This window comes from Megachile rotundata, chromosome 5, assembly GCF_050947335.1.
Source record: "Megachile rotundata isolate GNS110a chromosome 5, iyMegRotu1, whole genome shotgun sequence".
Taxonomy (NCBI): Eukaryota; Metazoa; Arthropoda; class Insecta; order Hymenoptera; family Megachilidae; genus Megachile; species Megachile rotundata.
The window spans coordinates 5,950,898-5,974,828 of NC_134987.1; the positions used below are offsets into that span (position 1 = coordinate 5,950,898).

General features: G+C 31.0%; 1 protein-coding gene across 3 annotated transcripts in view; it reads right to left on the reverse strand.

Moving 5' to 3' along the window:
• Positions 1-23,931, reverse strand: part of wb (wing blister) — a 303,585-nt gene that overhangs the window by 26,944 nt on the left and 252,710 nt on the right. For all 3 annotated transcript variants that reach the window (XM_012291696.2, XM_012291694.2, XM_012291698.2), the window contains 5 exons: positions 5,437-5,543; positions 3,813-3,996; positions 2,372-2,727; positions 914-1,111; positions 48-218 (listed from right to left, as the gene is read on the reverse strand). In XM_012291696.2, the coding sequence (XP_012147086.2) occupies positions 48-218; positions 914-1,111; positions 2,372-2,727; positions 3,813-3,996; positions 5,437-5,543 (1,016 nt within the window). The remainder of the gene's footprint in view (positions 1-47; positions 219-913; positions 1,112-2,371; positions 2,728-3,812; positions 3,997-5,436; positions 5,544-23,931) is intronic.

The window sequence follows — 23,931 nt, forward strand, 5'->3', positions numbered from 1 at the left end:
GGGAATTTGGGAATTTAAGAATTTGGAGATTTGGGGATGAAGATTACCTTGTCACCCAAAAATTGTTCAGGAAGCATCCAGTAAAGTGGATAATTATAATATAAATTCGATGGTATTGTAACATCACCATCGACGTCAGGAATCGTTGCCAAGCCATTCGTCACGTTTAAACCGCCATTAACGGCAGATAAACAAACTTGAGATCTAAATTTTGAAATCTGTAAATGAGGAACAAAATCGGCAAAATTGAAGAATTTGATATATTAAATGTATTTTTGTGTTGAAAAAATGAAATTGACCTTCAAATGTCCTTCACAACGCATCATGATGTTCAAGAAAACATTTAATATTTGTTTGTAATATTTTTGGTATTACGAATAATTTCGGAGATATTTGTGGACGTTGCCTCAAGTGAAACACCTTGTATTAAAAATTAATATAATTCAAAACTCAATTGAATTAAAAATTATATATCCCAAAATTTCGATAAAACTTTCTTTCATTCATGAAACGTTAATTAGAACTCGTTAGATAAAAATGAAATTTTAGTTCACCTTAATTATCTAAAACCTTTATTTTTCATAAAGTAATTATGTTGTACATTTATTTTATAAATCAATATACAGAGTGTTTCATTTCTATGTAATCTCGAGTATATTACTACTATCAAGAATTCTTAAATAAGTTATTACTATGAAAAATAAATTATTTACACTGTTATTAAAAATCGTTTACTGTCATTATGAAAGTCATTTCAAGATCATCGTCATTTTATTGTAAAAATAATTTAGATATTTGATGTCAGTATAAAAATATATTTACATTAAATACTCTTATATTAATTCCTTACATTAATTCTCTCCTTATATTAATTTTCTGTACAATTATGATTATAATTCACTATGATACTCACTATTATATCATTGATTGTGTCATTAACATAAAGCGTACGAGGATGTGTTAATCTGCGTTGACCCCAGCTAAGACCAGCTTGCTGACAGGAAGTGGTTCTTCCAAAGCAGAAACACTCGGTACAACCCTTCGGAGTATCCACTGCCAGACCAAACGTACCCTCTTTACATTGATTGCATTGTCTTCCATACACGTGTTCCTAAATCGAATTTTAATACAAATATAAGCACCTCTTGAGTAATTAAATTTCTATATAAAATTATATTATACTATAAGAATTTGATCACTCATTTAATTGTAAGTAATAGAAGTCATGAATTGTATTAACCTTTTGCGCTCGAAAGACACCTCTCAAACACTATAATTTGAAACAATTTGAAATGAGCATTATTTAACTAATTCTATAATAGCGCTCGTGTATAAACATAGAGAGAAATAATAACTTCAAAAGTACTCATTTAACATATTAATTAATAATTTTTAAAGTTGCTGTTTGCAAACAATAAAATTATCTTCGAGTGCAAACGGTTAATCCCTTAACACTAAACCCACCGTTGTATATGTACTTAATTTGAAATGAAAAATAAATATACAAATGACGAAACATAAATTATAAGACATTAATTCTTTATCTTGAAAAGCAAGATTTTAATAAAAGTATTTTAACAAAGTGTGTAACTTATAATAAGAAACTTGTGGAATTAAACGGTTTGGTAGGTTTAGTGCTAACCTACAAGTTTTTGGTAGTTGCGTCAGTCAGAGCTACCTAATCATTACTGCAGTGTTAAAATAAATAAGGATTGTTTCTATGTTAGGTATATTTTGGATTTTCCAATCTTAAGTTCTACAAATTACAATTAATATCGAACTCAAAACTCGATCTTTATGTGTTGATAAATACGATTTAGGTTTTCCACAATTGAACTATCACGTGCGTCACGAGTCTAACTTGATATTATAAGCTAAAGGCTTAACTAGAACTATGAATTAAAACTTTTAAAATTGGAAATTTTACTGAGGCTATGAATAACAGATATAATAAAATATTATTAAAATGTATTATCGGAATTGTTTAAGATAAAAATACCACCCAATGAATTTTTCAAGCGCTGTAGCACTGCAACTACCATCCAGTGAAAATGACTGGTTTCAAGTTTCATAATTTACGTTACAACATTTTGTGGTCGTGTTTTTGTCGAAATGTCATATGTTGTTGAGACGAAGAATAGTATATATGGATTGATGTATTAGTATTTATTTTTTCACTTCATTTTCAATTTAGAAGCAAGTGTGCGTTCTAGTGTTAGTATGGCAACCAACGTGTTAAGAATCCTGCCACTATTTCATCTTAAATAACTAATTCATCTTAAGCATTTAATAAGGTTGCATTGAGTTTAGAAATTTAAACAATTTTTTAAATCTTAAATTGTAAGGTTTGAAATCGCAAGAATAAACGTACTTTACAAGGACACTGTCCATCATCGTTGCAGTCACAGACTTCGTTGCCACACTGCAAGGTACCCGCCACATTGCAGCCGCAAGGCCGACACCTCGGATAACCGTAATACCCTTTCGCACATTTCTCGCATCTACGACCATCGTAACCTATTCTACAAGGACACTGTCCTTGATGGTCGCAGTGGGATCTTGTGGAACCCAAGGTGCAGTCACAGAGTCTGCACCCAACTCCTGGAACCAGGTCCCAGGAACCTGGTCGACATCTGTCGCAATGTTCACCAAAGGTCAACATTGGACATATGCAACGACCCGTATCGGGGTCACAGATGTGACCTGGTCGCAAGCAGGGATCGCAAACTGTAAGAACAAGTAGTACGTGTACAATTATGACATAAGTACATAATATGGAAGATACATACATACATAAGATAAGATTAGGGAAGAAGAAGTAGAAGTTCAATAAATACAGTATATGCATTCATCAATATCTTTGTTGTATTATTTAACTCAACTAATTATTGGTTTATGTGCCACCGATATTTCGAGAGATTTTCGTTTTTATTTGACTATGAAAAAACCGAGTTTTTCTATTATGCTCTTATATTTTCTATTTCAGAGTTTTCTACTACCAGAGAGTGATGAGACAATTCCCGATCCATTTCAATTTTATTAATTTTCTACATGAGCAAGATTATCTATACTTCTAAGTGATCTAAGACCTAAGAGGAAGTTACTATTAATCACGTTACTTTTGTTTTCAACTACGTTTCCCAAAACAGAAATCTACCTAGAAACTACATATGATTTATTGAAATTAACTGTAGGAACTCATAAAGATATCTAAGAACGTTCTACTAAATGATTAGTTCAATATGAATAGTTTAACTATGAATATTATCAAGAATGGTAGAAATTTGCTTGACTAATCTGAATTACATTTTAATCATCATATAGGATTGTGAAACTTAACCTAATCATATGGTTGAGTATCAATAAACCGAACAAAACAGATATACACATACTATAAGTAATGGCATATTATTTTTTTAAACATTTTATTTTCGGACACTATATGAGTATGATTATATATCGATTAGATATTAATCCTGTTTAAGTGAGCGCCGTGTCAGTAATCATGTGAATTGTTAACGAGAAATTTTGTTTAACACAATTTGTCATTCATCAACGCGATTCCGCCTCTTAACACAGTCATGTATTAAAATGAATCAAAATCCTGATATTAATTTGTAAAAAATAATTGAATCCTGTTACTCTCCGTTTTTCTCTTACTCTTTCATCACACCTTCCCTTTTTTTTTCTCCCCTAGATTGAGTTTGACTATCAAGAACAATTCACGATAATTGTACTCTCAGATGGAACGTACCCTAATGCATAATTCGAGTAACAGATGGTTTGAAGAAATGGGTTTCATGCACGATTACCTTGGCATCCCTTCGAGGAAAATCCGTAATAACCAGGCAAACAGTTGTCGCAACGTGCACCACCGACCCCTGGTTTGCAGTAACATTGACCTGTAATATCGTGGCAAGAAGAGTTATGCGATCCTATGGGATCGCATCCGCAAGGAGCACATCCTGCTCCTGTTGTCAGACCCCAATAACCGACCTTAACAAAATAAAAATGCACAACGGAAACGTATAATTTATATACGATTATAGAGTATAATGTTACACGCTTTTTGTAGTACTGATTTGGATTTACGTTTAAAGTACGCTGAAACCTAGATTTATTAATTGGTTATAATTTTAGAATAAAATTAATGCAAAATTGAAAATAAATTGGGAACATTGAAAAGTTATTAGAAAATTAAAGAATTTCAATGTTATAAATTATATGTATTATAATAACTTAAGCTGTATTGAACATTTGGGGTGTTCTCTAATATAGTTGCATCATTAGATGCATTTTAGTGTTCATCAGAGAGAGCAATAAAAACTTTGAAGCTATTGTAACTTTCATACATAGAATTAACCTCTTAACTTATGATTCTTTCGAAAATTGCGTCAATCACAGATAATTATAGTTTGCAGCTTGTTATTGCAATATCAAGACAAAGGAAGAAAATTGAAATGTAGCTGCAGTTTAGATTTGGCAATAATTGATTGTAAAAATTGTATTTAGTATTAAAGTTATAATTCTATTGTAATAGAAATGTGAATTAGGTTTATTACATTTGAGCTTTAATGTCTGTCACAAGCGTAGTTCGATATTATAAGTAAAGAGGTTAATTTAAAATTAAATAAATAACTTAACGTTAGACTAAAAATAATGTATTAATTGTATGTATAATTTACGTATCACCAAAACTATTAAAACTTTGGTAAAATTATAATTTTCCCTGTAAAAGTTGTCAAAAATACATTATAAACACAAAGACATATAACATTAAGCGGACCGCCAACAATCACAATAACTGGTCACATTTGCATGATCACGATGAATACGATCACATGTTTTTTGCTTTTAAATAGCTTAATAATATGGCATCGTTTTTTAATTCATTTAAGTACATCATCATCCCTCAATGTAATACTTTTCTTAAATGTAGAATTAATAAGACCTGAAGAAGACTGTGATATTTTGTCAAACTATAGATGAAAAAGAATGGTGTAGTACTATTTATAATACTTCGATATTAATGCTTCTCACAGAAGACTACTACAACAATAACAAAAATCCTGTAAAATTACGCAATTAATTTTAGTCTCATTTTTATTCTTTTAGTATATAATATTTCTCAAGAATAATTTTCAAGACTATAAAATTCGAAAAAGTATAATGTTTCCAGTGCTAATAGAAATATAAAGAAATATACATATTTATAGAGTGTATAATAAAAGTAATACATATTCCTAGAATAAATAATCAATATAATAATTTAATAATAATTTCGTCAAGGTATTGCTAAATCTTTATACTAAAAATCTGTAAGTTATTACAAAATAATTAATTACTAACTTAAGTGATTTTTAACATGGCAAAATTTTTACCTGTTGAAAGAAAAGATAGAATGAAAATAGTAATTTATTGTTTCAGTTTACTCACCATACAGCGATCACATTGTCTGCCAGTTACATGAGGTCTACACTGACATTGTCCAGTCACGATATCGCAGGCAGTAGTTATTGACCCGATGTTATTACATCGACATCCTGAAAACAAAGAAAAATAAATTGTTAAATTACTATTATCTTACAGTCGTATAAGAATGTATTATCAGTAGCTTAAAAGTTAAAACTATTTTGCTAAAAAATCAGCTATTCTGTAAAATTCATATGAATAATAAATGAGATTTCTATCAATCATTCTTTATTTAAGTACATATACATCATTAATTATAATTCAATCTTTTTCGATCTGTTCCAATTAAGTATTTTATTTTGAGTCTATATAGTTGCATAAATCATTCAATTACTATTATTTTAAAGTCATATACGTTTTTAACAGCAGTAAAGTAAATAGTGAAATAAAAATTATATTACAAAATAATTAATATTACTTGAACAAATAATAAATAACATTTCCACCAATTTCGTTTCATTTAACCATTTAAAAATTCACCGTTCAACTTTTTTCAATCAGTCACCAAACTTCATTTCAAATCCACATAATTACAAGAACTCCTAAATTACCATTCTTTTAAAATCACACAACGTACTTTCAACGAAAAAACTACGTTGCACAATAATCAACATTTCTGCAACATTCCCAGAATAATAAATAACATTTCCACCAATTTCATATAATCATTTCAAAATCCACCGGTCAACTTAACTCAACGTTACAGGAAAGTATTTCATTCATCTATCTCCGGATAACAACGCATAAATCTCTCGCGTTATCACGATCACCATCTATTCAGTCTAGATCCTAGTCATGCATGACTAGCGTATTTATTGATCGATCGCATTTCGCAATTAGCAATGCCGTCGAGGCGAATATCGCATTGTATTCAAACGACTTGAGTCCTCGTTGGCACTTTCGCGACTGCTGTCTCGTTCCAGAAAAAAAGAGGATGTAGCATTCGAGGTGGTACTTTTATGATGTAACCATAAATCGCGAACAGGTACTGCATATTTAAATTCAATTTAGTTACCGGTGTCAGGCGTACCAATACTATTTGTAATCGTCTTGTTCAAACGGCAGATACTTGTACTAACAAATTGTAATAGGATCGCTATTGTAATTTCTGCGTGATACAGCGCATTTTTTCGTATTAGGTAGCAGAAAAATTATTGTACTTTAGTAGCAGGGAGTTGGAAGCTTTTATGGTGGCATTTAATTTTTTTGTCGCTTTTTATATTTAATGTTGACATAGAAAGATTAATATTCTATTGTATTTGTGTTTAGCATAATTACCAGTAACAAATTAGCCTAGCATAGTTGTCATTTTAACAAGATATTTTGTTACAATTTGTGTTGTTAAAGTCATTTTACATTTGTGGATGTAGCTATTTGGTTATTTTGAAATTCAGGTGTTAAGACAAATTCAATAATGTGGACATACCGAAATTCTTTAACTTAAAAACACATCAATGTATCAATAAATACATTACTCAAATTATCTACATTTAACCCATAATTTGAAGTACAACAATTTTGGTAATTATTTTCAAAATATGTCTAATCATGGTAATTTTAATATTTTTATAAATTAAAAGACCTTTTGGTCGAAATAGGTAGACACAAAATCGTGATAGTGTTAATAAAAACAAAAGGTATATTTATGCAACGGTATACCTGTATTTATTGAAATTCTAATAACGTCTAACATAACACAGGCCGTAAAGCAAACAGCTGGAACTAATGGTGCGGTTGGTTAAAAAACAAGGTGAAACTTTCGCAATTACAACGCAGCATGTCCAGCTACGTCGACCAGTTAATTTATTAGTTCAACGAGCAGCAACATCGTTTTACACGGCAACAGCTCCTAACATCTTCCCCGTAGGACACTCAATTTGAATAACTTATAACGCTACACCACGGCGCAGCCCCCGGAGGTTTATGTCGTTTAATAATACGCTAAACGTTATTAATGGACACATTCAGCTGAATTAATTCCGTCGCTAATTATTGCCTCCCTTGTGTAAACATAAATTAAAAGCCGATATATCGTAAATATCGCAATTGTCACGTTGTCGGTTGCATTTTGTACAGCTTTCCTAACGATCGAATCCTCGGAACACGGTATTTAACATATTACGAGTGAGACGAGAACATAAATTTCGAACGGTACACGGGAATGTTTTGGACGGAAAATTGAACACGTTTTATCTGCTTGATTTTCGAAGTTGCATAATATATCACGAAGAAACTAAGTAACTTACAAAGTTGTGCAACAGTTTGTTATTTATAGGAAGCAAGTGGTAACAGAGTAAATAACGGGCTCGTTATTTATAGCAAACATGTTTTATAACAAATATCTTAATGATATAGTTCTGCATATTGTTACGGATCACATGTTACGTTTCAATAAAGAAGTATGCTAATACGTTTTATACAATTTATGTTTAGGTTTACTGTTGATAGGACCTGTATTTAATCTTTCTTGAAAACTGATTTCAAAAGCTTACAAACATTTTAAAAAAATTTTAGGTCTCAGACACAACTAAATCATTAATTAATTAAGTGGATGAATTGATATTTTAAATAGGTAAAGGTTGATAGATTAGGTAGATGGGTTTGGTTAGTCAGCTGTGTAGAGAGGTTAGGTAACTAAGTGAGGTTATTTACGTTTATGTTTAGCTTTATTATTGATAGGGCTTTTTAGTGCTTTTATAAAACGAAGAAATATTTTAAAAGGAGAATTGTAATATAATAATTATAATATCACATAATAAAATATAGTAATTTAACTCATTAAATCGTAGATCATAGTAGAAAGTGAAATAAAGCAACGAGTACAATATGTTCTAAATGTTGCATGATATGTGATATTGCAATGCAAGATTTCAGTATTGAATTTGGAATTTATTTCAGCTCTTTTCCATAAAAAATGGAGAATGTGAACGATTTATGGAAGTAATTATACAATTTGAAAGATACAATTTAAGAACTACTTAATATAATGTTTTGTAATTTGGTCCTTTTTTTCGCAGTAGAATATATCAGTTATTGATCAGACAGAACATGTATCCCGGTAAAAATTTAATTTTGTTGGGTAAACATTGGGTTACTTGAAGCTGTCGTATAAAAAATTTAATTATTTGAATTTCAAGTTTTCGAATATAATAATAAATTCTATTTACATATTTTATAATAATATTTATTCAAACTTTTGTTGTATATAAATATAAAATGTTATGGTGTTACAATCTTCTATTACCAAAACAGTAAAATACTGACGGGTTGATATATTTATAATACGCTGTATATGCATAATCAACAATGTCATAAAAGACATTAAATAATACTAATTTTAGTGATGTTTAATATCACATTTATTAACTCATTTTATCTAATAATTATTGAAAAGTATTATTCGAAAGAAATGTAAATACATTTTCTTGAATACAGATATACTGCGCATGCGCATTACATGAATACAACGCATGCGCAGAACATGTATACATCATTTAATGCAAGAAAACATTTTTTACGCCATTTTCAAATATTTTGCCAAACTGAAGCAATTAAAATTGGTCTTACTTTAATTTGGTACTTCAAGAAATTTAAAATATGTATTATTTTGTGAAATATAGCGACAATGTGTGAAAAAGAAATTTTTCATTCCTTTTTCAAAAATGAAACATAACCAATTTAAAACGTGTATGAAAATATGGTTAATTAAAATACGATCAGTACTTATTTTAATATAAAAACTGATTAAAATCAATATTTATTTTAGTATTTCCAAAGGTAGCGATACAATCGCAAAGTAATACTCGTATACATATTTTCAATTACTTTTTCCAATAGCACACTCAGATTCTTATCATCAGTGTGACTTTCGCAACGCCAAAGTTACACGATTAATCATTTACAGATCCTAGAATATTTATTTTGCAGGGACATATTTTAAAAAACTTAATCTACTCCATCTCCCGATGTTCTTATCGTACCTCGTTACCGATTTAACAAAAGCAAGAAAGATAATTGAACTGTTAAGCTAATAAAGGAACCGACGTCCAGTTTATCGTTTTAAAAGATGATCGATATTAGTCATGATTAAAGTAGCGTCATAGTCAGCCTCCAGCTGATCCCTGGGCTTTGTAACGAGACCAGTTATTTATTTATCTGCAACTACGTGCTTGAATACCGTGCGGGATTAGAAACGCAAGATCATTATTTATGTTTTAGCTATATGGTAAACACGAGCCAAGACTGGCCGCGTCATGGTTGCTCGAATTAATCATGTGTCACTTGCGCGATAGTGTTCCTGGTAACGAGTCCTTAACTTCTTCCGGAAGATGATTAAGCCTCCTTGCGATACACGAAATTGCGAGAGGATATCGCAATCGTGATTGAATATGAAACCTTTTCAAGAAGCTTGGGTCGTTTAGGAGTGTCTTTACCTTTTATGCGTGCGATTGCGTAAGCGCGGGCAATTCTCTGCGCTGAAAAATTAGTCTTGGTAATTTATAGGCTTAGCTTGAGATCTCATTATTGTAGGTTCTTAATAACGTGCTGGTTTTTGGTGAAACTAGTCAAGGTGTTACTGAGCGTACATTCAGAGGGTGATCTTTTTTTAGGGAGTAATAAAATTGGTTTATTATTTGAAATTAAATTTTACGAAATTTAAATGTTATTAATAAAGGAACATAAGACGAATTCAGAAATAGTATAAAATAAATTAAGATAAATATATATGTGTAATTTAACTATTAAGGGAATGTCTAAGAAATGTCACAATCTTTAACGAAAAGATGAGAAGTAAAGTATTATAATGAGAAGTTATATTATATTACAGATTTTGTAACATTTCCTGGTGGTATTAAAATAATTGTATTATTGTTAATATTAATTCATTTATAAAATAACATGTTTGAGGTACAAAGAATATTACAATGCTCATATTTAAAATATATAACACATTCCTTTAATATTTAAAATAAGTAAATAAGTAAATAACATATTTCTCTCAATATATCTCCTACAGCAGAGTTCGAATAATTTCTAAATCAGAATATTCAGAAACTTGCTAAACTATAAAGGCGACATAACCTCAATATTATAAATCAACATATTTCTCTCAATATATCTCCTACAGCAGAGTTCGAATAATTTTTAAATAAAAATATTCAGAAATTGCCAAACTATAACGACGACATAACCTCAATTCAAATTTAAAATTTAACAATGTGACGTTATTCGTAAGGACATAGAATTCGTTCAACGACTTGAAACCACGAACTCCTGTCAAGCACAGATCAGCTCAGAGCACCGACGTCCTCGACCAGTCTCCGATTTATTATCCGATAAATTGCCGGCAGTTATAGCACCGATGGAACGTCATTAAACGGATTGAAGTGTCGAGTCGCGAAAGTGCCGCGAGCTTCGATCTCGCGATTTTCAATTTGAAATTCCTTCGTTCGTTGTGGACGCTAATAGGCAGGAAGCCGTCGGTATTATACTTTGTAATAAAGATAAGCATTCAGCTATAAACGAGAATTTACATCTGTCAGGGACACCATACATCGAATTCGCGTGACGGAAACTAGAAGATTCGTTTGATGGGAGATGTAAAAAGTCATCGGAAAGAGCAACAGATCCGCTTAATTAACTTATCGCTGATTCAGTTATTACATTAATCATTAATTTTATGAGCGTGATAGTAATGACAGAAACATGTTTTATCGGCCATAGATGTATCGGTAGAGGTATAAATGATATCTGAGCAACTGAACATTGACGTAAACATAACTTCTATTTCATCTGTGCTTATTTTTGCAGGGTGGTTAATGCTAAGATATATGTAGGATGCTTTGAGATTCTTTATTGTATAGATGAAAAATTAGAGTTTGTGTTGTAAAGAGGTATTATTGTAGGGTTATTTTTGTAATAGTATTACTGTAAATTGTAGAGTTATTGTTGTAGATGTAAGTACTATTATACAGTTATTGGTTTATAGAGTTGTTATAGAGTTATAGAGTTATTGGTCTATTTATTGTAGAGTTACTGGTTTATAGTCCTTGATGTAGAGTTATTCTTGTATATTGTTACATTCCTGTTCAAAAGTATTGATATTTGCTAGTTTCAGTTCTACGTTTAGCTTAATAATACTAAACAGACAAAACATTGAATTAATTAATAATTTCATACTTCCTTACACTGAATACAATTTGTAATGCATTTGAGTATTCAAGAATTGTATAAGGCCTTCAAATTTCTTACTAATATACTGTCAGAACATATCTTTGTTGGAATCAAATTTTATGACTTTGTCTACCTACGTTTATGAGTAATATTTATTAAATAATTTTCTGAAGGTTGATACATAAAATGCTACATAATTCGTATGGATATCTACGATACTCTAAAATTATGATATTTTAAACATATAACATACATATAATATGTACTAAATTAGGTTCTGCAGTTGGACTTTTACGATATCACAATTTATAGGTTATGTTAGGCATGCTCATTTCAGCATAAGACTTAAACTACTTTTTAGTACAAGGAAAACGGATAAATCGTTAAAATAATTGTTCTAAAGATTTTCACATTACACAGTAATGAATAATATTGGTTTTTGTTTTTTATATATAATAAGCACAAATTTCTTATTAGATGTATACGTATGTATACGTATGTATACATCTAATAACAATATTAATGAAGATATTATACATATAGAATAATAAAGACATTATAAAGTACGTAATAAAGATTATATGTAGAATAGTAGAAATATCCTTATATACAATAAAATAGATATAAATCCAAACTTAATAATAAAAGAAAAGATTGTTTAAACTGCAAGAGTGAAAAGAACAGTAAATAAATTAATGTACAACTTTACGAATTTAATTTTGTATTGCGAAAAGAAGAGAAACTACATTAAATTTATGAAGTACAATGTTCATTTATCGATATCGTTTATTCATCTTAAATTGTGATATCTATACACAAATAGGTTGTGTAAGAAGAAGCGTATTTCCAAGTATGTGGTAGATCTTCCTGTATTGCGATAGCATAAAACAATAAATTCAAACAGACTGGATAGTATACTTTTCTTAGAATACCTAGAACGCGTTAAACAACGTTTATTTATCAGTGTTTAAGCATCGCTTCTACTTGACCCAGATCTTCTCACACAAGTTCCTTCTAATATCTCCTTCGAAGTTTAAACATCTCTCTTAGTTTCCTTTTTTGTATACGATTCTTGCTTCTTACATAAAGTGGATCTATTTTGTAACGAAATTATTGGAATAAATATTTGGACGTATACTTGTATGAAAAAATGTTATTTTACATTTTATTTCCTTATTTTTCTCATATAGATTTTTCTGTTCACTCAAGCTACCTTCATATATCTGTAACACTATGTAAGTAAGAATTTTTTATCAACATTTTGTTGTTTCACATTTTGTAACACTATCTGTACTAATTTCTTTATTATTTTAATTTACAACGCGTATGAATTTTATTTACAATAAAAACCTGAAGAAAATCTTAAAAATAGGTGGAAATATTGCCTTTGATCATAACATTCTACTATGATTCAGTTGCTAATTACTACACGCGTTAGGTTAAATAATAAAATAGTGAACGAGATATGTTAAAATTAAATATCTCAAATACTGAAACTGAATATTTCGAGCGTATTATATATAAAATTATTGTTAAACAAATATTTTCATAAAATTAAAAATAAAGTAAATGTTACATTAAATTTTGACTCAGAATTCAAGATTTCTGTTTCATTAAACAGTGAACGATTTTTGCTACATTTTTTAAATTTTCTAAGTGAACGATTTAAAAAAAAAGATGAATGAATCAAAAGTTCATTTTACAGCTCTGAGGAAGATCATAGAATTGTTCAAATAAAAATTAACAAGTAGACGTATATGTATAATAGTTCGAACCACAAAAAAACTTGTAACAGAAATACATAAAACTCCGTTGGGAATATCAACTCATAAAACGCTCTCACAGTTAGCTGAAAGATAATTACGTATCAATTTTAACGCATACTCCCGTTTCATCCTTACTACACACCCACTAATCAATCGTTTTTAGTTATACCAATCGTATTCTCTCGAAGCTTTCTCTTTGTTGCCGTAATAATGCTTCTTTGTTAACATAAATATGTAAATTTGAATCTGCCCAAGAAACCTGACTTTATTGTGCGCAATAAATTCATCGTTTTACTGTCGGTAATAAATAGTTGAATTTAATACTGCGTTATTAGACAACGAGAACACAATAAGACTGTAGTATGTATGTATGTATGTTACTATGTGTATTACTAGGAACAATGACCCTATGTTTTTCCGCTTCACATTAAAAAATTGTTGTTCCGTTACATTACAATTCTTAGACAAATTTTTGTAGACTTTTTGGTACATCCTTCGTGTATAATTAGTTGTAATATTTTTGTATTGTTGCTAGTAAGGTGAAGTGGGGTAAGTTCCTAAACGGGGCAAGTGCGTATACAGGCTATTTTTATTATAATATGAGCGAAATCCTTTTAGTATGTTTGTTTCCTTGTTTTCTTTCACTATATCCCCTTTTATATTTCAGCTAAGAGTACTTGTTTGCAGTATAGAGTACTTGCGTAATGCAGTAAAAAGCATTTTATAGCAGATTTGTTAATAATTCTGTTCTTGCTCCATTGCACATAAAATAAAGTTTCAAAGTATTTAACTTCAAGTCTTACCCCATTTTCGGGGAAAGTGCAGAGTAGTTGACATTTTAAACAATTTCGTATCAAAATCAAAATGTACAAAGAAAATTAAGGTCCTAGTTAATATTAATTAAATAGTAGTAATTCTGCAAAGCGTTCGATATCAACAGCGTTAAGTATTTACATAGCAGACTGAGAATACTTACGTTTAAATATCAACTTTACAAAAACAATCTGCACCTATCCCACTTCACCTTACATAAGTTGTATATGCTGTCTATACATAAATGTTAGTAGATAATAACAATAATAGGTACAATTTTAAGGGGTACGAAGACAAAATTCAAAATGACAAAAAATATATATAATTGCTTACTTTTGCTTGTAAAATATAATTTAAGTATTTTAAAATTGAAATGTATTAAACATAACAGAGACTTATTTTATTCATTCTAGTCTTTAATAAAAAGATAATTGATTACACTATTTTTGCATACTTCAAATACTGCAGCTGTTTAAGATATACATATAAAATATGGAGATTATACAGATATAGAAAACCATAAAAATAAATTTTCAGGACTACTTGTGTTTTACTGTTATCGTATGCTTGATGATCGAACAGTCAAATCTTAAAAGCCAGATGCCTACAAGTGCTCTTGTAATACTTGAAAATTTGTTTTCCTGTGCAGAAATGACGTAGTCGTGTCAAGTGTTTCGGCAGAAATGTTATATTCAGGAAACCGTTCAACATACAGCAAAGTTTACAAAGATTTTCTTTTGAATTGAATTATATGGAATAAACACTTTAACTATCACAGTAAAAATAGCTATACACACATATATGTATACATGTATGTATATGATATAGTACATGCGAATTGTGAATGGTAATTGTGAATTTTATATGTACATAGGCTGATTCAAAAGTAAAGAAGTATTTCTAGTTAATGATGGTCATTTTGAACATTATGTTACAAGTTATAGTTAATATGTGATTTGTAATATGTGATATGTGATACGTGATATGTGATATGTGATATGTAATATGTGACATGCAATATGTGGTATGTAATATGTGATATGTAACATGTGGTATGTAATATGTGATACGTTATATTATATAATTATAATAATTATATTATAATTGTAAATTACACATTACATATTTACAATTGTAGTATACAATTATAAATACATATAATTTATAATTTTATTTTTATCCAATTTAATATCATGGATATTAATATTTAATATCCAATAATATTACAATATTACAATAATATTATATATAAGTTACTAAACTGTCTTAACTATTATCATAGTTACTATCAAATAGTACTATTAAAATAAATGAAGGAGCATAAAACTAATATGTAAATTAAAATGATTAATATAAATAAATTTATTATAAATAAATAATCTGATAATTATACGTATACTCCAATCGAGTAATTCTAATATTTCAACGTATCATATCAATTTGTCAATACAAATTTGTACATTATAATACAAAAATTCCGTTTGACGACGACTTGAAATTCAGGGTATCTTTTTCTACTTACATCGACACGTGTATCGTTCGGACAGTGGAATTTTCTATTTGCGATCAGACATCAGGCACCAGGCCTCTCTCAGGGGATAAAAATTTGTTTTTACTAATCGCCCCGGGAGATAGTTTAATTTCAAGAACTCCATTCATGTTGAAACGAATGTTGCGAGCGAAAAAAAATGGATCTGTTGACAAAACGATCTGCTGACCAAATAAACTACGCTAACCTATACAGTGATATTCTTTTAAAAGCTCCATCTTGACTTTTTCATCTTATTTATTATTCCACGGAGTGCCTCACATTATATATTTAAAAAAATGTACTGCTAGCACGAAACATTCTTTTAGTCTTAAATTAGTAAACAGAAGGTCTAAATAAAATTTATAAAATTTACACAATTTTCTGAAATTATCAAATTTCTACCAAGTTTCAAATATTCAAATTTCCAATTTTATTAAATTTTAAATATTCAAATTTCCAAATTACTAAATCCTCAAATTTTTACATTCCTAAATTTTCAAGTCACCAAACTACTAAATTTCTAAATTTTCATGTTTGCAATTTTTGCAAAATTTTTATGAATACTTAAAGTTTTGAATTTCCAAATGTGTAATCTTCTCAAATTTCAAATTCTCAAATCCTCAATTCCTCAAATCCCCAAATTTCCAAATTTCCAAATCCCCAAATCCCCAAATTCTCAAGTCCACAAATTCCCATATTCCCAAATCCCCAAATCCCCAAATCCCCAAATTTTCAAATCACCAAATTCCACAATTCCCCAAATTTTCAAATTTCTAAATCCCCAAATCCCCAAATCTCCAAATCCCCAAATCCCCAAATTTTCAAATCACCAAATTCCTAAATTCCCAAATCCCCAAATTCCCAAGTCCACAAATTCCCATATTCCCAAATCCTCAAATCCCGATATTCCGAAATCTCCAAATCCCCAAATCTCCAGATCCCCAAATCCTCAAATCACCAAATTCCTAAATTCCCAAATCCCCAAATCCCCAAATCCCCAAATCCCCAAATCCCCAAATCCCCAAATTCCCAAATCCCCAAATCTTCAAATCTCCAAATCCCCAAATCCCCAAATCCCCATATCCTCGAATACCCAAATCCCCAAAATCCTGAAATCTTCAAATCTCCAAATCTCCAAATCGCCAAATCCTGAAATCCCGAAATCTTCAAATCCCAAAATTTCCGAATCTAAAAATCCTCAAATTTCCAACTGTTCAAGTTTCCAAATTTCCAACTCTTTGAATTCGCAAATCCCCAAATCTCCAAATCCTCAAATTTCTAATCTCCCAAATTTCCAAATTGTCACATTTCTAACATCTCAAATCTCCCAATCATCTACTTCAAAAATCCTTAAATTCTCAAACTTCCAATTCCTAAAATCCCGCAAAACCAAAACTACTTAAGAAACTGCAGTGACATATCCCAAATTGAAAGAATCCACTAAACTACACAACTACCATTCAAAATTTTCGTGCACCACACCTCAAGACCGTAGAACCTACCAATACAGTTACCTTACCATATAAATGCGACTTAACTCTCAGAAAATTGATCGCTATTTGTACTTTGCATCACAGGTTTCCTTAGTTACAGAAGGCAACCGTATTTCGATAATGTACGACTCGTGCAAAGATCTCTTATCGATTCGATCGGCGCGTAGGAGGATCGACATGATCTACGAGCCACCGTAGCGACAACATTAATGTGATCTATGGATCCCGGTGGGTCAGCCGTGGCTCGTGCATTACTTCATGTTGTTCGATCAATGCGTGTGAAACGGAAGGTGTGTTGCGTCTAATCGGATCCATAGATCCTCAGGAACCTTTGAACTCGTCTGTGAAACAAGGCAATGAGGAAAGTCGATGCTTTGAATGGTTGGTGTAATGTTTCGCTACCGGGATTTATTCGATGATCATTTCTCACTCTGACGTTATTTTTTAGCGTTTCGAGATTCGGAATCTGGTTGACCATTTGCAAATTGTTACGCAATTCCTTTTCACGTATTTAATCATTAACAGTTGCATTTCATCAGAACATTTGAGTTCTAGGACACAGTAGGACATTTCAGACTCTGATCACTAAAAACCTTTCTTACAAAGAAACTATTCATTATTTTGACTTGAAAAAAATTACGATTACTAACAGAGAAGTTAGGTACTTAGACAGAGTTTCTGAAACTTAAGTAGTTTGAGGACTTCGCTTTGATCATTTTTTTGCGGATCCAAATCTAGGCGTTTTTAAGATTTTCTTTCTCGCTGAAGAATCTTATAGATACTACATTATAATAAATATAGACAAAAATGTACCGCTGATTATTTTAATAGTCTTGCACGTTTATAAAGATGAACATGTCTATGAGGACATAGAATAAAAAACATAACATTGCATTATTTTAATTATGTTCGCATATTTGCAGTTGGAAAAAAATACCGATATTTTTACTAATTATTGTTTAGGTATGTTAACGACTATTAAGTAACAATAAACATAAAAAGCCTTGATCGTGTAGAATTTTTATTAAAAGAGTTATTTGGATAAATACAAAATATTAAGGGATGTAAAGTTACTGTCAAAATTGTTTCGTGGACCGATAATGGTTACTGAAACATTCAGGGGTTTGTGGATCACAATTTATTTACCAATGTCAAACCATGAGTTAGCACGTGAAGAGTTTGACCCAGGTGTTTGGAAAGAGCTACAGCTCCAGTTGGTCAGCAGAATAAAATGGACGCCTCACACATACTTTTGGCGGCATATTAGCTCGAGCAGTCGCACACCAATTAGGCCAAAACAATGACACGCAAACGTCTCGAGAGTGAGATAGTGCAAATTGCGTTCAGCAGTTGTTATCGTCATTATTATTCTCATTTGCCCAAATGTAACTGGAAGTGTTCACGGTCAGGAGCTTCTTTTACTTTGGGTCACGCGCCAACTCGTGAGTTGACATCTGTACGTCTCTAGTACTCTAAGAGACGTACTCTTAAACGTACTGTTAAAACTGTTTTCGGTTCCACTGGTTGTTTCAACATACTATAGAATAATGTATCAACAAACTTTTTAATCAATTTCTACCGTTTTGAAAGTCACGCTAGTTTCTAGTGTTCCGAGTAATTCATTCGCAGACTTGACATTCGTTAATGGAATACTTATAGTGAGTTATAATCTCCGGATGCAATGCATTCTTATAGTTTATCGCTGTGTAATTCTACCTAGGAAGAAAAAGACAATGCAACTCTGTGTTAATATTTTATAAACAATCTAAGTTACCGACAGTGAAAGTGAAATTTCGTTGTTTGAAATGAAACTGAAAGTGTTCATGGTGAGGAGCCTTTCTTATTTTGAATCATGTGCTAAATTGTGAGTTGACACTTATATTGCTTTTCTTTCCTGAGAAGATGGCATTCGATGCTAGGCTTGTATCAAATATACCCTTCATACAGCAGAAAAAACAATGAACCGGTTTAAAAACGTATGCTGTAAAACAAAGTTGAGAATCCCTGTAAAGGAAGACTTCCTCTTACACGCCCATACGAGACACCCACGCTCCGCGCAAACAGTATCGCGTACACGTTGTTCAAATCTGTGCCAACCTTTCGTCCCGACCCGAAAAAAGGTCAGACTACTTTCGATCGTTCCAACGTGTGGGATCCCGGCATCGAAGAAGGAAATGAGAGAGAGAAAAAAAATGCAGCGAATTAAAAAAAATAAAATTGCAATTCCTAACGGCGAGAGATTTCTGTTTCGCCTACGCGTCTCTGCTTTGCGAGCAGGGATTCTAATCGGAATGCGATAAGTATAGTGATAATTTCGTAGCGAGTGACTAGTGATAAACGGATAGGTGCAATATTAATTAGTTTGCTTCGATGTCATTAGCTTGTTCTGCTGGTCCGGTCGAGAGCAATCAATTTCTGCTGGACAATTTTTCGTTGGGTCATTGGGAGACATTAATGAATCGACAAAGACGAATTGCTTCTGATAATGCCGATACTTACGAGACTTTCTGTTCTATTCGAAGAAATTTCGTTTTTTTAATTTCTTGCTGTGGAAAATCATTGATAGATAAATGTGATCGGTATCGGAAATAATTATTCGAAACCAGTTATTGCAGACATTTGTTTGTAGCAAGGTAGCTTTAGTATTTTAAGCTAATTATTGATATTTATGAACTTTCCAATCTGCAACTTTGTCGAAGTATTTAGCAAGTCTTTATCAAAGTACAAAATTATCAAATTATCGATAACATTCGAATATTTTATCAGAATTATCAATTTAACAAATCATCAATAACACTCCTATATTTTATCAAAATTATCTACAGTATATTAAATTACTAATAATATACCAATATTATCGATTTTTACCAATAAGGATCAATAATCTCACCTTGACACTACATCTCTCAAAATGTTATCGAACAAATAAAAGTGTTCAACCCAACAATTTCGATATCAAATTATAATGAAAGTATTCTTGAACAGATTTCATACGTCCAGCGTACAACTCCAACATCTGCCGCTCGGCGGTTAATTAAAAAAAAATGGTGGTATCCTCATCAAGTTATCAAGTTAACAAGCTTCTCACTGGTCCATTCCCACGATCCTGGTACTTTTCCAGATTACACGAGATTCTACACGAGTTTTGCTCGTTCTTAAACATAGTCTCGCGAGTCGGAACGCGCACGCAAAAGGCTGCCAGAAGATACGAGCCTCCGTAAAAGCGTAAATCTGTCGGGTCTCAAGGCGGTCTCGTGGTTTCTCTTCCTCTTTGACTGATTCGTCGACGACGGCTTGTTTTAAATCTCAGGTGCTATGTTCCAGGATATTGTACGAGGAAGCTCGACGGTGAAAGATAAAATGTATCTGCTGTCTTCGGAAGATCGAACAGAGAAGAGAAAATCAACGAGCTTTCAGTGTTAGTGATGCGTCAATTAAGGAATGTTAATTCTAATTAATTCTTGACAAAAATGGTATATATTTATATACATTGTGTTTGTGAAGTGGTGGTACATAAGAGGAATTTACGTGACAAAATAAAGCAAAAATATAGAATATAATTGTACACTTCATTTCCTAAAAAAAGAGTTTGAACAGTTTGGAAGTATTTAGAAGTCAATACCGAACCTAACCGTTATAAGAAAAATTTGTTTACGACACATAAAATGATAAATGCAATAGCTTTTCACTACTTTGAGAATTAATAAATATTATTAAACATATAAATCTAATTATTAATGCTACTAAAGTGCGTCATTAATCACTCTTCGTAATATTATTAATGTAAGTATCAATGTTTAATGTGACGAATTCAGTCGATGAAAAGAACACATAAGTAACAAACATAATAAAGTAATGCAAAGTAATAAACGTATTTCAGTAATATCAATAATTATACTGTAGAATTAAGAAACAATTTGTTGGTTTCATTATTTTCTATACTGTGGACAAGCTTTTATACAAGTACTTAAAGAATGTTCAAATTCAATTTTCTTGAAAATAGTCATAATCAAACAAGTTTTATTGCATACTTGTTACTTATTTTTTCCACGTTGATTCTTCTTTTTTTGCTCGTATTATTGTTTATTAATTTTCTAAATTTAAAAATTTAAAAATTGTCAAGTGATGCAGTAGCACTCTTTTTACACGTGTTATACTCCATTACTTCATATACACTACACACATATACAGGCTGTCTCACAACCTGTGTAGGTCCCTGAAATGGGGGGTGTAGCTGATGTGATTCTGAATAAAATTTCCTTTTGCAAAAATGGGGTTTGAAGCTTCGTTTTTGAATTATTAAGGAAAAACACGGACCAATCAGAGCGTGAGGACTACGCCCACTCGGCCATTAGACTCGAAGGCGTCGCTCCCGCGTCTGCGCACCGTAATCCTCGCGCTCTGATTGGTCCGTGTTTTTCCTTAATAATTCAAAAACGAAGCTTCAAACCCCATTTTTGTAAAGGGAAATCTTATTCAGAATCACGTCAGCTACCATCCATTTCACACCTACACTAATTGTGAGACACCCTGTATATATGTATATGTATGTATGTATGTATGTTACAGAATGTACCCAAAATTTTGTTGTTCTCCATTATAACAAATGAAAATAATATGTTTTTTTATTAGAAGTGTTTCATATAATAAACAATAAAAACTTCCAAGAATTTCAAGAGTAAATTTGAAAAAGATCCCGCATATCGCACCCGAGACATTTCGATTTACATTCCCGAGGGTGCTTCTTGAACCGATCTCTCTCTGTTGGGCTTCCTTTATAGCCATTTCTTTGCTTTTTACCGATCCCGCTTCTTTTTCTGCCTACGTAACCGCGTCGGTTCATATATAAGTGTCAAACGTTCAACCGGTGATACAAACGTTCGTGGTGCGCCTTTATTACCACGTGTACACTCGGGTGCAACGTACGCTTCCTTTCGACGAGGACATTTAAGCTTGACGTTCTTTAAATCTTCAAATTGTGTAGTTCCTATATTTTCAAATTCTGAATTTTTCAATTTTTTATTTCTTCACATTTGTAGATCTTCAAATCCACGTGTCATGAAATTTTTAAGTTCCCACATTCTTAGACCATGAAATACCTAGATTACTAAATTTCTGCGTCTTCAAATTTCTGAGTTTTCAAATTTCTACATTGATATAATGCTTGAATCCTCATATTCCTAGATCTCTGAATTTGAAAGTTTTAAGTCTCAAGTTTTTTAAATACCTGCGGTCCCAAGTTCCTAGACCATTCAACTCTAGACCATTCACCTTAGATCCTCAAATTCATATCTTTCCAAATTCCAATGTCTCTAAATTGACAGACGACTATATTTCTAGATCTCCGATTTCGGAAGGTCTCAAGTCTCAAGTTTTTCAAATAACTACGGTTCTAAGTTCCTAGACTTGTCAAGTCCCTACTTCTCTAAATTCCTGCCTTTTCAAATTCCAATATCTCCAAAACAGACGGCTATATGTATTTCTACATTCCCGCATTCGTAAAGTCTCCAGTCTCAAGTTCCCGAAATATCTACGGTTCCGAATTCCTAGATCTTTCAAACATCTACATTTTCAAATTCCTACTTTTCCAAATTCCAATGCTTCTACATTTCTATACCGGTTTATTTCTGGATCTCCGAATTCAAACATTCTTAAGTCCCAAATTTCCCGAATATCTACGACTCCATCTTCCCAGTTTTCCAAATTCCTGGATTCACAAATTTCCACATCTCTAATTTCTTAGATCACCAAGTTCCAAGTCTCTATATTGTATCCCTCACATCCTGAAGTTTTCAAATTAGTATACCTTGAAATTCTTAATCTGTAAAAATGTAAAAATGTTCAAATTTCAAACATTCTTAAAAATCAGTAAGATGTCTTTTTCACCTTGACTGCTATATTATTCTGAATATCTTGAATGCCGTGTTATGTATGACTAATTGATGCCAATTTTAATATGACTTTATCGCCTATATTATTAAGAATTTGTTCTTATTTAAAACGCTCATTAATTAACATCTTTAAGCAATGAATAATAAATATAACAAAATACTTGATGAGTGACAAGAAAATATTTGATAAGATTTGTTAAAAATAATAATACAATTTAATATAATTTTCAATTGTTTTAGTAGGCATCAATATGTGAAGTTAACGTGTTAATCCTTCTATGCATATCGCTGATATTAACACTTGTGAAATGCAATTGGAATTTTATCCTTATTTCACAATATTTACAATTATTCTTTTATTTCATAATCTACACAATTATTTGCCCTTAATTTCATAATATTAACAATTTAACAGATGAACAATTATTCTTCCTTTATTTTATAATATTCACAACTAACAATTATTCTTCTTTTATTTTATAACATATACAATTATTCCATCTGCATTTCATAATATTTATAATTAACAATTATTCTTTTTTTATTCCATGACATACATATATAACTATTACCCCTTTATTTCATAATATCCACAATTATTCTTTTTTTATATCATAATTTCCACAACTTTTTTCTCTGCGTTTCATAATATATATTCCTTTCTAAATTTTGTAAATATCATTCTTACTATTTTTCCATGACTTTTTTTCAGACCTTACTAAGTTTTTTTTCGTTTCTCTTATATGTAGGTTTGGTATTCGTCACTTAGATATAATTCTTTCGATTAAAGA